The sequence below is a fragment of the Pristis pectinata genome, chromosome 13 (genome assembly GCF_009764475.1).
Source record: "Pristis pectinata isolate sPriPec2 chromosome 13, sPriPec2.1.pri, whole genome shotgun sequence".
Lineage (NCBI taxonomy): Eukaryota > Metazoa > Chordata > Chondrichthyes > Rhinopristiformes > Pristidae > Pristis > Pristis pectinata.
In genome coordinates, this window is record NC_067417.1 from 38,519,193 (window position 1) to 38,533,913 (window position 14,721).

Sequence of the window (14,721 nt, forward strand, 5' to 3'; positions counted from 1 at the left end):
TTTCAGTGGGCAAGAAATTGTATTATCATGTGGTCTACTTTAAGAATGGCAATTGACAAGATTGATTTGGAGATGGTTCATCCAGGACATGCATTAAGTAATGATTGTAGTTTTTAAATAACTTTTTGGTTAGAGAAGAGAGTTTGTAATTTCTTTTGGTGGTCTCAGACTAAGAATGGCTGATAAGAGGGAACTTGCAGTTTGCCTTTCACGAGCCTAGGGCCTTCCAAGGTACCTTGTAGCCAAATGTAGAATAGTTTTTGGCAATTTGAACACAAACTCCCACAAGCATCACTGGGAATTTTAAGATAATCTCCTCTTAGTGATGTTGTTTGAAATCCAAATATTGGCCAGGCCTTCAGGACAGATGTTCCAGTAGACGTGATGTAACCTATATTGTCTGGACTGGAACAAATGCCTCTGTGGCAGGGTAATACCTTAGTCATGACAAGATTTTTGAATTTTTTTTGAGAAGCTGCAAATTTGAATTTAAGTTATCCATAATCAAAGCACGAAAGGAGGTCATTTGGACTGCAGCTTGTTGAGTCTTTCAAAGACCAGTCGTGTTTTTGTCCTTAGCTGTGTAATTTCTTCAACCACATGAAGCTGTCCATGTGTAAAATTGCTGCTCTTTGGGGAGAGGGAAGGGCAGTGAGTAGGAAGAAATAATCTGTCCAGACATTTTCTTTTAAAATCTATGACCACTTATTATTAACCTATTCTCTAGATGCCATAGTTTTGCTCTATTTACACTGTCTAAATTTTTGAGATATTGCAAATGTTTAAGTTATAAATGTATGCCTGTGTTTTTGGAGGTGGTGGATGCTGAATGTGAGAATGAAAGATATTGTACAAGGTTAAGTCTCTTGTTGCTAAAGCAAAAGCTATAATTTGGGATTTTAGTTGTATGTGACAGGAAGTACACTCAAATCATTTGTGACCAGAGGGGAAAAAACACCTGACTGTGGAAAAACAGTAAGTTGCAGGTGCTGGAAATTTGATTTCAAAATAGAAAATGCTGGAGATGCCACCAGACTTAAGGACAGCTTCTACCCCACTGCGATAAGACTATTGAACAGTTCCCTTATACGACGAGATGGACTATGACCTCACGATCTACCTTGTTGTGACCTTGCACCTTATTGCACTGCACTTTCTCTGTAGCTGTGACACTTTACTGCTGTTGTTTTTACGGTACTACATCAATGCACTCTGTACTAACCCAATGTAACTGCACTGTGTAATGAGTTGACCTGTACAATCAGTATGCAAGACACGTTTTTCACTGTACCTCGGTACAAGTGACAATAATAAACCAGTACCAATACCAGTGCTGATCAGGTCGGGTAGTGTCTGGAGAGAAGAACAGCGTTAATGTGTCGGATCAATGACCTTTCATCAGAACTGGAGGAGATGACAGGGCAATTGGAGAAACACACAACCTGCTGGATACAGAACAAAGCAGTTGATGGAAATTTGAAATAAAAAGGAATGCTTGAAACACTCATCAGCTAGCATCTGCAGAGCACGTAAAATAGAGTTAATTAACAGGTGGGAAAACAAGCATGTTGTAAGTTGCAGAGAGTGAGAGAGGTGGAGACAACCACGGGAATGTCTTTGATAAGCTGGAGACCAAGGTTGTCTAGGTATTGCTTTTCGTGTTATTCAGAGCTGATCCATCTGGAGGAGTGTAACTAAAGGGACGCGAACGAGGACGGTTACAGAAAAAAATATTGTGGTATTGTGAGATGCAGAACAAAACAGTTACTTAAAAATATGAAATAAAAGAAAATCCTGGAAATGCTCATTCGATCAAGAGGCATATGTGAAGAGAGAAAACTGAGTTAATGTTCGAAGTAGGTGACCTTGTATCCTTTCAGAATGCTGAAAGAGGAAGAGAAGATCTGTCTTGGGTGAAGGTAGTGGAAATTAGAGGATGATCTGTTGATTGTGGAGGCTGGTGGTGTCAAAGGTGAGGAAGAGGGCAACCTGCTCCTTCAGTGTGGGAAGAGAGGGGCGAGGTCACTTGCATTTCTTCCAGTCCAATGTATTGTATTTGTTGCTCATGATGTCTGTTTTCTGTTTCTGTTTGGCCATTTCTAAGGTCCTGTAATATCAACTCTGTTTAACACATTCTGCAGATGCTGCCTGATCTGCTGAATACTTCCAGCATTCTTTTATTTCAAATTCCATTAACTGCCCTGTTCTGTACCTTGCAATTCTAGAAAGTTGTTGTGTTTCTTTCCAATTGCCCTCATTTACCTCCTGCAAATCAGCTCTTCTTAACATTATGGCTCTGAAAGCGATTGTCACCTGGACAATCTTGGTCTTCACCTTTATTGCAAGACATTCTCTTGGTTCCCTCCAATCTTATCTTTCTTGCAACTTAGGACACACTTGTTGTCTCACTTCTGATGAAGGATCATTGATCTGAAATGTTAAACCTGTTTCTCTTTCCCCACAGGCTTTGTCTCTCTTTACTGTTTTTATTTCAAAAATCTGACTTCCACCTGAATTGATGAAAGTATTAAAAATATGTGGGATGTTTGTACTAATAAAATCAATTTCTTTTAGAAGAATGAATGAAACATTGGTAAGTTTAGTTGAGTTGGTGTTTCAGTAAAATTGTTGGTCCTTGCACTTCAGGGTCACCAGATTGAGGGTATATTTTCCTCAAAGTTCAGATACTCTATATGTGCGCATCTGGTCTGTGGAAATTGCAGCAATATGGAGATTGGATGTCAGGTTCACTTAATTGATGGGTATGGCCAGTAAGTGTCAAAATTTGCCAATACAAGTCTCAGTTTGAGCATGATTCTTAGCTAATACTTCATTACAATGCTAAGAAGTTGTATCACTTAATATTATGAGCTATTTTGTGTTCCTGCCTTATAGTTAAAGTGGCTAGAAATATGCTATTCCTCTTCAGGAGCAGGTAATTCTACCACAGTCAGGAAGATATTGATCTTTAAATTGGTAATTCAAAGAACTGCTAGCTGGTAATATTTCTTTCTTGCTTTTGGAATATTGTTGCATTTGTTTACATTTAGTGGTAGTCTTTAAATGTAGTTCATGAGATGTGCTTTAAGCCATCTTAACGATATACAACCACGTTTAGTACTATTTATTTTCAATTGAGGAGAGAAGAATTTGGGATGATTAAATTCAAGTATTGCTGATTGATTATATTTCTGCTTGTGTTTACAGTCCACTTTTAGTCTGAACCAATGGATTGCTGATCCAAGGTAGACAATTGTACTGATGAGGAAGGGGTAAAATGTAAGCGGGTGTGTTTACTGGGTTTAAGAATTTAACCAAGGCAGGGGTGAAGTGTGTTAGATTTTAGACATTTTGGTAAAAACACTAGATTTAAATTAGCAGGTTAATATAACTTAAAGGGGGTTAAGCAGGAGCAGTAGGTACATGATCACTAATTGCAAAATTAATATTTGGTCCAGCTTTTAAGGAACAGAAACTTTTAAAACTGCATATTTTGTTGTAAAATAAAATGACGCTTATAGAAAATGCCATCTGATATGACGAGACAGTATTTCAAAGGTATTTGCAAAAGTGTCATATATGAGACAGATTACATATTAATGCAGAAAGGAACTTCAGAGTTTGTCCATTTTGTTAGTGTACAATAAATGTAAGCACATCTTAAGTTGGGTTTAGTTTATGGATATTAATAGATCTAATAACTACAGTGCTTCCAGTCAGAGAAAAATGGCATGGCACATGGTAAGCTGCACTATATTGAAGAGTGCAGAAGGGTGTGCTGGGAGCAGCTCTAGGTTTGTCTAAAAATGAGAAGCCAAGCTAAAGCTTATAGCACAGGACCAGATGTATTCTAAACTGCATGAAGTAGCAAATTGGATCAGTGCTCTGCACACCTGCCACATTTTAGTAAACGGCCTTTACCCAAGATCCCCACCATCACAGAAAGCAGTCTTCACTAGTTTCATTTGCTTTGTGTGACATAAGGAAATGACTGAGAGTACTGGATACAGCAAGAGTTATGGGACCAGACAAATCCTGGCACTCCAGAATATGGTGAATCTCTTGCCTGGCTGTCCCAGTATGGTTTAAACACTGGCATCTTCCTGATGGTAGCGATAAATTGCCCAGCATGTCCTGTTCACAAATGCAGGGCAAGTTCAATTTGACCAATAACCAACAGTCTCCCCTTGATTATCAGCAAAGACTTGGAGGCTGTTGCCATTAGGATTATTAAGTGGCACTTGTGTACCAATAACCACTTTAGGTTTCACCCGAATCACTTGGGTTCGGACCCCATCACGGTCTTAATCCAAGCTGAATTCCAGAGATGAGGTGAGAGTGACTGCCCTTGACATCAAGGCAGCCTTTGACTAAGTGTAGCATCAGAGAACCTTGTGAAACTCAAGTCAGCAGGAGAATGCACTCCATTGATGGAGTCACTCCTCAGAGAAAGGAAGGTGGTTGTGGTGGTCAATCATTGTGGTTCCAGAACATTGCAGGAGTTCTTCTGGGCAGTGTTGTAGGCTGAACAGTCGATGGCTGCTTCATCTACAACCTTCCTTCCATGTCAGAAGTGAAGATGTTTGCTGATTGGATAATTTCTATTTGCAGCTCCTCTGCAAATGAAGCAGCCAATACCTACATATAGAAAGATGTAGCCAACATTTGTGCCACACAGGCAATGACCATTTTCAACAATAAAGAATCTAACCACCAACCCTTGCAATACCATTGTTGATTTCCATACCATTCTGAGGGTTATCATGGATTAGAAACTCGACTAGAGCAGCCACATCAATACTGTGACCACGAGAGCAGGCCAGGGACTGGGTATTCTTATGCAAGGCTCCTTGAACTGTGCCACTGGATTGAAGATGACTTGCTTCTACTCTGGTTTTGTGGGTTCTGAGGTGTCTGAGGCTAATATAGACTGCTGACTCTTCCAGGATGTGCTTTTTGGGGTAGGCAGATGGGTGAATAGTTTGTGAGGTGGTATACATCTTGATTCTCAATAATATCCTAAATGTTCTTCCATTTAGACTGATCATGGGCCAGAGATTCTGAGGAGTTGGTGGCAATGTTGCATTTCTTCAAGAAGTCATTGAGCACATCTGAGATTTTTTTTGCTCTCTCCATCTAGTTATCGTTTCTCCTGATGGAGCTCTGAATAAAAGGTCTGTTTCAGGAGTCAGGTGGGCATGCAAATAACATGGCCTTCCCAATGTAGCTGACTGAGTGTAACTAGGGCTTTAGTACTGGGGGATGACACATTGATTTGCTTATTTTTCTAGTGATTTTGGAGGATTTTGCAGATGCTTTGGTATCTTTCCAGTGCTTTGAGTGTTTGTGAGAGGTAGTTAGGTCTCAAACGTAAGAGGAGATAGATTAATGTGAGACCATGTATGTCCTGTGCCATCTCAGAGGTCTTGATCTTCAAATAACCTTCTGAATTGACTAAAGGCTGTGCTGGTGCATTGAAGGCAATGATGAATTTTATTATTGATTTCTGCCTTCATAGAGTTGGTTTGTATTTTTCAGGGTGCCATCGTGAACCTTTTTATCAGAGGGCAATGTAGTGCACTAGGAGCATGGTTATGAAAGACCTTGTGTCTTGTGGATGATTTGGTATCCAGTTGACAATACTCTGGAGCTTGACCTCCAAGTGTGCGCAAACACGGGTATCATCTGTGTACTGCAACTTGACTACTGAGGTTCTGGTCATCTTGTTCTGGACTGTAGTTACTGTAGGTTCAACAGTTTCTTATTTAGCTCCATTCCTACAGGAAACATTTTGAACCTGAGATACAACATTGCAGCAGGAAAGGTTGTGTAAAGATTTGGGGCAGTGACACAGCCAGTCTTCACTGGGATTGGCTCTGTTGCAGTCTCATTGCTCCATGATGGCTTATATGTCATCATGGAGCAAATGTAAAATGGAGACTGATTCCTGTGGGCACCTGAACTTTAGGAGGGCATCACACAGTCTCTTCCAATTGATGAAGTCAAAGGCTCTGAAGTTGGAAAAAGACCATGTAGAGTACTGCTCCCTGCATTTTTCTTAGAGTTGTGTGTGGTGAGAATCATATCCACTATGCTTCCTAGATGGATGGAAAAGTACCACATTACAATTCAGGAAGCAATTTTTAGGCCACTGGGAGGAGATGGTTGCAAAGGACCCTGGCAATGACTTTCCACGTCACAGACAGCAGGGGTACCCCTCGGTAGTTATCAGTCGGACTTGTCTCCTTTCTTGAAGATGGTCACAATCATTGTGGCTGAAGATCTTCACCCCCAAAGTTTAGCAGTCTCAAGTCCTGACTCCAAGTTAGGAGTGTGATGGAATTCTCGCCACTTAACTGGCATCCCTTCCATCATCCTGAACACTTTTTTTTCCCTCCACTGCTGTTTTATCGTGACTGCAATGTATACGATCTGCAAAATGCACTGCAATTACTTGCCTGCCCCTGTCAGCATCTCCAAGCCAGCAACCTCCACTATCTAGAAGGACAAGAGCAGCAGGCGCATGGGAACATTGCCATCCGCAGGTTCCCAGCCAAGTTGCACACTGTCTTCACTCAGAAATGTGTCACTGAAACTTCATTGTAACTGGAACCCTTGACCCAACAGCTTTTTGGGAGTCATGTCTCATCAGAAAGACAGTTAGGAACAGATGATAAATGCTTGCCTTGCCAGCGATCTGTATGTCCAGATGAATTAAAAAAAAATGTCCCATCATACACCAATAAAATAAGGTAGGACAAGCTGCTGACAGCTCATCCTGTTTGGAAAATACTAGTGATTATCTTTGTCTTTTGCACTGCCTCTGGAATCTAAATGCTTTGTTATGGCTTCAAATTATACAGTGGCATGCAAAAGTTAGGGCACCCCGGTCAAAATTTCTGTTACTGTGACTAGTTAAGTGAGTAGAAGGTGAACTGATCTCCAAAAGTCATAAAGTTAAAGATGAAACATTCTTTTCAACACTTTAAGCAAGATCAGTGTATTATTTTTGTTTTGTACAATTTTAGAGTGAAAAAAGGAAAGGAGCACCATGCAAAAGTTCGAGCACCCCAGGAGATTTGACCTCTCAGATAACTTTTACCAAGGTCTCAGACCTTCATTAGCTTGTTAGGGCTATGGCTTGTTCACAGTCATCGTTAGGAAAGGCCAGGTGATGCAAATTTCAAAGCTTTATAAATACCCTGACTCCTCAAACCTTGTCCCAACAATCAGCAACCATGGGCTCCTCTAATCAGCTGCCTAGCACTCTGAAAATTAAAATAAATGATGTCCACAAAGCAGGAGAAGGCTATAAGAAGGTAGCAAAGCATTTTCAGTTAGCCATTTCCTCAGTTCATAATGTAATTAAGAAATGGCAGTTAACAGGTCAAGTTGAGGTCTGGAAGACCAAGAAAACTTTCCGAGAGAACTGCTCGTAGGAGTGCTAGAAAGGCAAATCGAAACCCCCGGTTGACTGCAAAAGACCCTCGGAAGATTTAGCAGACTCTGGAGTGGTGGTGCACTGTTCTACTGTGCAGCGACACCTGCACAAATATGACCTTCATGGAAGAGTCATCAGAAGAAAACCTTTCCTGTGTCCTCACCACAAAATTCAGTGTCAGAAGTTTGCAAAGTAACATCTAAACGAGCCTGATGCATTTTGGAAACAAGTCCTGTGGACTGATGAAGTTAAAATAGAACTTTTTGACCACAATGAGCAAAGGTATGTTTGGAGAAAAAAGGGTGCAGAATTTCATGAAAAGAACACCTCTCCAACTGGTAAGCATGGGGGTGGATCGATCATGCTTTGGGCTTGTGTTGCAGCCAGTGGCACGGGGAACATTTCACTGGTAGAGGGAAGAATGAATTCAATTAAATACAGCAAATTCTAGAAGCAAACACCACACCGTCTGTAAAAAAAAAAGCTGAAGATGATAAGAGGATGGCTTCTACAACAGGATAACGATCCTAAACGGACCTCAAAATCCACAATGGACTACCTCAAGAGGCACAAGCTGAAGGTTTTGCCATGGCCCTCTCAGTTCCCCGACCTAAATATCATGGAAAATCTGTGGATAGACCTCAAGAGCAGTGCATTCAAGACGGCCCAAAAATCTCACAGAACTAGAAGCCTTTTGCAAGGAAGAATGGGCGAAAATCCCCCAAACAAGAATTGAAAGACTCTTAGCTGGCTACAGAAAGTGTTTTACAAGCTGTGATACTTGCCAAAGGAGGTGTTACTAAAGTACTGACCATGCAGGGTGCCCAAACTTTTGCTTCGGGCCCTTTTCCTTTTTTTTGTTATTTTGAAACTGTAAAAGATGAAAATAAAAAAAGTAATCTTGCTTTAAGTATTAAAGAAATGTGTCATCTTTAACTTTATGCCTTTTGGAAATCAGGTCATCTTTTACTCAGCTATTCACAGTAACAGAAATTTTGACCAGGGGTGCCCAAACTTTTGCATGCCACTGTACATCAAATGTAGAGCAGCCACCACCAGGTTATTTTAAGTTTAGTGTGTTTGTCATGTGGTTGCTGCCTTTAATTCTCTCTTTATTGTTTTGGTGATACACTTCAATAGCATTGCTGAGATATTGAGGTTGTCTGTTCTCATGAACCACAAGAGATTATGGCTCTGAGGTTTTTGGCCAGTACAGTTTTTTCCCATTGTTCTGGCCAACATTGATCCTAAACCAACATTGCATCTGGTCACTTGCCTTATTGCATTATTCTGTGTGCAAAATGGCTGCTGTGTTTGCAGCAATGAATACATGAATCATTCATTTGCTGTAATGCATTTTTGGAAACTGAACATATACAAAATATTTTATTCAGTTATGAGTTGGAACAAGACATAGAGCATTAACAGAGCATCACTACAGATTTCGGGGTCTACTAGAGGATACAGTACTGATTATATCATATATCTGTAAATGTGTAATTTTTAGTGTAATCTTGGATTTCAGCAACATAACAACAGTTTCTATAACTTTCATGTGTTTTGAAAATTGACACCATATTTTTAAATTATACCCTTTTGGCATTCTAAGAATAATTTCTAATATTGTCAATATTGTTTTTGAAAGTCATGTCCCTGTAAGGTGAGTTGCATTTCAGTTCACTATTGTATCTCTCGGCCAGTTAACTAGGGAATCTCCATTGGAGTGTAAGCAACACTGAAAAGAACAGAAGCTTGTACTGTCTGAATGTATTTTGGTGATTCTCGGTTCTAATCATTTGGTTAAGTGCCATGTAGTAAAAGCCAGCTGCAAGAAAGGTTGATTTAAGTGCTTTCATGCTGAGATCTTTTGCTGGGTTGATGCTTCAATATATCAAAAGCTGACTGAACATTGGCCTGACATTTTGAGTACTGGGAGACAATATGTTGAGGCTTCCTCAACACACGTCCAAAATAATGATTTAATTGTTTGTATTTATGAGTCTAATTATTAATAAACTCCAACTTTGATTACAGTCCTGGTAATAGCTGTTGAGCAAATTTACGTTCTTGTCAAAGAACTATTCTGCAACCCTTTGACCTAATATCAATTTTGATGTCCCCTGCTGCATGCGGATTCCATAATATAGAATTAAATAATATGAAATTAATAATTAAAACTAAACACTGATAAAATAGACTCTCTGGCTACAAAATCTCCATGTTTTAACTGTAGTGGGTGACAGGAATGTTCGAGGTTTATATGGAGCTTTAATCTTCCACAGCACTATAATATTTCTGGTGCCTGCCAATTGTGGAGGGCTGTGGTTTTGTAATCATAGCGACCATGCTTTTTCATGCTGTGCAGCTGAAGCAAGAGTTGAGCTTAGAACAGATTTTTCCAGTTGGTCCTGTCAGTAGCCCCTCCTCAAGTAACCCATTTGTGCCAGCTTTGAGAATAGTAACTAAGAGATTGCTTGGCCCGTAGATAAATAGTAGACTTTTTGTTTCCTTGCATCAACACCTAGAATTGGTGGTAACTATGTTCTGAAGTTTTCTGGTAGTTTCCAGGAACTTTAAAGCAGATATGGGGTTTTATCGTTAACCATTTCAGCTGTCCATGTTTTCTGTATGCAGAAAAAAAAACAAAAGAAAATGCTTTCATTTTCAGAATCTAAATTTGTTTTGTTCCCTTCTAGGTTGATGATGATCCTGTCATGGGATTCCACCAGATATTTCTACTGAAAAACGTTGATGACGCTTGGGTCTGCACCAACGATGTCTTCAGGCTATCACTGCATAACTTTGGCTGAGAGTTCTGCTTTCTGCACGTCCTTATATCCACTCTTCTAGTCTGCTATTTATTGCAATAACTGGATTCTAAATATCATGCACAAATGTGTACACAACAGTAAAATCTGCAACCTGAGTAGTCTCTAATCACAGTTTGTTTGAATTAAATTATTTGTGCATGATGTTTGGAAAGATGTTGGTTTAGCTAACATGGACAAGACAGTACCCCAGTGTGTGTTGTACCAGCATGCCTTAGAAGATAAGTCATACCACACTTCATTTTTTTTCTTTCCTATGTACTGGTAAGTTGCTATAGCAATCCAAAGAATCAAAATAAGTAACAGCAACTTCTTATCCAACCTTTTGATTTGTTCGTACCTTTTGTTAACTTGTGATACAATAAACCATGTACTTTTCTTAAGTTGGAAATGGTTTCATTTGGTTCCTGGCAGGTTTAAAATGTTTGTCATTCTTTTTAAAAAAAAATGTATTTGACCATTTAATTCAATCAGAAAATAAATTTTTAGGTATTACTTGTGCTGGTGTAAAGGTTTAGGCCACATGTCTAAAAAGAGGAAGCTATAATACAAAGTAATGTGACCATTGTTATTCAAACTCTTTATCATGATTGAACTTTGTTTCAGCTGCTGCCTTGACAAATTGAGGTCATAAGAAAAGTTTTAGATTACATTTTAAAACTGCAACGCACAAGATTCAGCATGATGTGTAAACTTTAAATTGATTTCAATCTATAATTTTATCTAATGTTTATAGTTAAACTTGAAATTCACATTGCTTAACTTTTCAAATTTTGGTTTCAGTAAAGCAAGCCAATGCTTGGAGCATTAACTGGACTTGCAGTGGACACTCATGGGGTTATATTTTAATGATCCTTTCTCCATTCATCCTAATGGTGTGACTTCCTTCAGTTTGAAGAGCTGCGTCATGTAAACTGTTTGTTGCATTATGATTATTTGACAGTTGAGCTAGAAGTGGATAGAGAATGTCAGCTTTTCATCTGAATGCATCGCAGTTATGAATTTAAATGCCATGCTACCCTAACACTTAACCTCCTGACCACAGAGCTGGAAAAATAGTGCTGTATCTATTAGGCTACTGCATCATCCATTTCCTTTTTGAAATTGATGATTGGGGCAAACTTATCACAATGTAAAAAGAAAATGGAATCGATCCATTCATGAAGGCCAATATCTGTTGGTACTGGAGATACGGAAATGCACTAAGCATTTGTGAACAAAATTAAAAATTAACATTTATCTTCAAGAATTATGTTTGCTGGTGCAGCCATTTTTATTAAGAATGCTGATTTTCCTCCTAATGTGTTTAATCTGCATAAACTAGGTTTCGGATTCACTTTTGGCATAGTGATGCATGTTGGGTATACAGTTCCACGATTACCACAGGTGTCTCACCAAAGTGGCCACACGGGCGTTGAGGGTTATTGCAATCCAGGCAAATACAGTCCTCATGGATTACAAGCATTTCAACTTCATCAATGTCAGGCTACTTGCATAAATATGTAATCTCACCAACTTGGAAAAAAAATTCTCATTGATGTTAAAATGGGGTTTCTCTGAGAATTTATTCGTCTTGGGAATGCTGGTTCGTGTCGGACTCAATTTTCTTTTTCTTTCAACTTCAACAATTAATTCCCTGATGTTAAGTGAACACCATTCCTTTTCAGTATGGTTATTCCAAAACTTGATGCAATGCGCAATTTTAGTAGCTAAATGCTGAGAAGTGATCGGAGAGTTAAATTTTGAGTCTTGCCAGTAATGAAGAAATAGTAAACATGCACAATTTTCACAGCTTCAATCTTTGTGCAATTTGATGGTGATACTGACGGTTGTATTGCAAAGTATGAAGCCTCTTGTTTGTAGCAGTAAGCAGTGAAACTTGGGGTGATTTCTGAACTTGCAGGCATCTGTTTGAAACTAGACAATATAGATTGGAAAATGCTGTTAGAGTATCCAAATATGTATGTAGAGTAAATGTGCTATAAGTTAGGATTTCCTAATTTTGGTTTGATGTGTTACATAATGAAATATTATATAGAGACTATCCCAAATGTAATTCGGAACCTAGAATTCTCAAGGTATCAAATTTTCCGGACAAATTATTCTTTAGCATCCCTTTTTTCTAATTGCATGTAAAGCTTCTAAAATATAACAAAATAAAGTCAGTTAATTCCAATTTGATATCTTCTACATGTTTTATTCCAATCAAGTATTATGGCTGTTGCAATTTAAACTTGTCTCTCTGCCTTGCTTTAAATTGAACCAGTTCAGTTCTACCTTGAACGAATGTGCATAATAAAGTTCCCATGCTGAGGGGAGTTTGGAGGGCAGCAAACTCAGAACTTCACCAAGCAGTATTTTAAAAGCTGCCTATTGTTGTAAGGCAGTTGCAGTTGTATAATTGTTACTAATTTACCAAAGGAGAAATTTGTTTTGCATATTTGTGTCTTTTTACATTTTTGATGCAAGACCTTCTTTTGTGGTTGAACTTCACATTGTACATGTAACATGGCATTGCTTTTATTTTTAAATATTCACACTAGCAAGAATATTTTATGGATATAAATTCTGTTATAAAGCAATACCACTGCATCACCACTTAAAATAATTTGGTCTTCTAGTATTTCTAGCAATTGACTCAGAACAGTCTTTATGAACAGTTCTTTAGTTTGTAGGACGTTTATTTAGTTTGTAGGACGTTTATTCTCAGTGATGAAAAGGAAGGATCTGCTTGGCTTTCTGTGCATTATCTTTTCCACGTTCACACAGTCTACTTCAATCCAGAGGGTATGAAGATCATTGTTTCATTATGATCAGAACTCAAATGACTCCATGATAGGCTGATGGAAAGTTCATTCACATTATTGTTGAAATAAGCAGGACCAATTCCTTGTTGCAATGTGACATTGACATTGTGCATTCCAATTTGGCTGAGAATTTTTCAACAATTGAGGCTGACATTCGAGTGTCTCACTTAAAAACTTTGGAGTGTTACTGCAGGCCTCAATTACAAGATTGCGGGTGACTCAACCCTCAGTGCTTCTATTATCAGTATTTGGAATATGGCCTATGAATTTGAAGTACTATTTGTACATTAAGATGAGTGCTCCATCATGATGGAACAAGTAACTTCTGATTACTTGAATTTTTGGAAATGCTGTTGCAGTTATGCGCAAAACAGCTGGAAATCAATGTGCAAGCATGAAATGACTGACTGAAATGTGATCCAACCAGTTGCCAATCAGAATGATGAATTGAAGATGCATTTATGTAATTATAACCTATAGAATAAAGTTTAACAAAATGCAAACTATCAATCATAACATTTATATACATTGAAAGTGTATCTTAGAATGTTTTATAGTTGCTGAAAAAAGTAGAAGTATGAAATATCGTAATAGGTACATTAAAAGCAGACATATGAAAGAATGGATACTTGGATAATTAGTTGACATTGCCTTTCACATGGATGTAACTCAAAGCTGCCTTCAGAATTCTTGGCAACTGTGTAAAGCACCATTGTGCAGCTTACACTACTGTACTGTGAATTTGTGTCAAAGGACGTATGTTCAATATTTATTTGTTATTTTGTGCCATACTAAGGGTATGTTATGTTTGCCTTAGAGATTTTGCTGTTTGAAAATACTATTCTTGATTTTTAAATCTTCTAGATCCCCATTGAGACATTATTCCTTAGTTGTGTGACTTTTTATAGGTCATCCATGTCAACAAAAATGCAAGACCTTGAAGGTCTTTCAGTCCCAGATATAACAAAATCTTGGGCCACCTAAAGCTGCTGAAGCTGTGATGCTTGATTGGACTTGTGTATGCAGAAACTGATTTTTGATCTATTTTAGGAAAGAAATCTCTGCTTTTGGTAATAACTGATACACGTTCATTTCTTTGCGGTGTAATACCATTATTTTATTCCTACAATAAACTTTATCAAACAGCTTTCTATTGTACTTAATGTTATTGTATTAGCCAGAAGGAACAAGTGCATTGTAGCAGGTAATTTACAGTTTGTTTAGGCACGTTCACAGTATTTGAAGATATCTCATTTAGTCATTATGCTTTAAAGAAAATATTAAAATAATCCACACTTGGTCTTGGAAAAGGTTATTTGCCCCATTTGGATAAATTGAAATGTGGAAATAATGAAAGTATTCCATAACCAAGGTTTTAATCATAGAATAGCTTTTAATGGTTTTAATTTTGAGATGGAGGTTTTTGGAATATTCATCAGGCAACTAAAAATCTTTGAATTGTAATGTGATTTGTCTTGTGCTCTCAAAAATACATTTGTGATGCACCATGATTAAATTTCTGAAATGGTCCCTGCTCACTGTTTAAACAACTTCTTAAAACTTGCTGGCAAGCCATATATCACAGTGCCTGGCAGTGCCCAATGCTTTTAGAATGGAGTCTATGAAAACTAACAAAGGAAAAATC

At 38.2% G+C, this 14,721-nt stretch overlaps 1 protein-coding gene across 3 annotated transcripts in view; it reads left to right on the top strand.

Annotated features, from left to right (window-relative positions):
* The window catches only part of nutf2 (nuclear transport factor 2), a 36,711-nt gene extending 22,488 nt beyond the window's left edge, over nt 1-14,223 (top strand). For all 3 annotated transcript variants that reach the window (XM_052028013.1, XM_052028014.1, XM_052028015.1), the window contains one exon: nt 10,138-14,223. In XM_052028013.1, the coding sequence (XP_051883973.1) occupies nt 10,138-10,251 (114 nt within the window). In that variant the 3' untranslated portion in view covers nt 10,252-14,223. The remainder of the gene's footprint in view (nt 1-10,137) is intronic.
* Nucleotides 14,224-14,721: the final 498 nt, after the last annotated feature.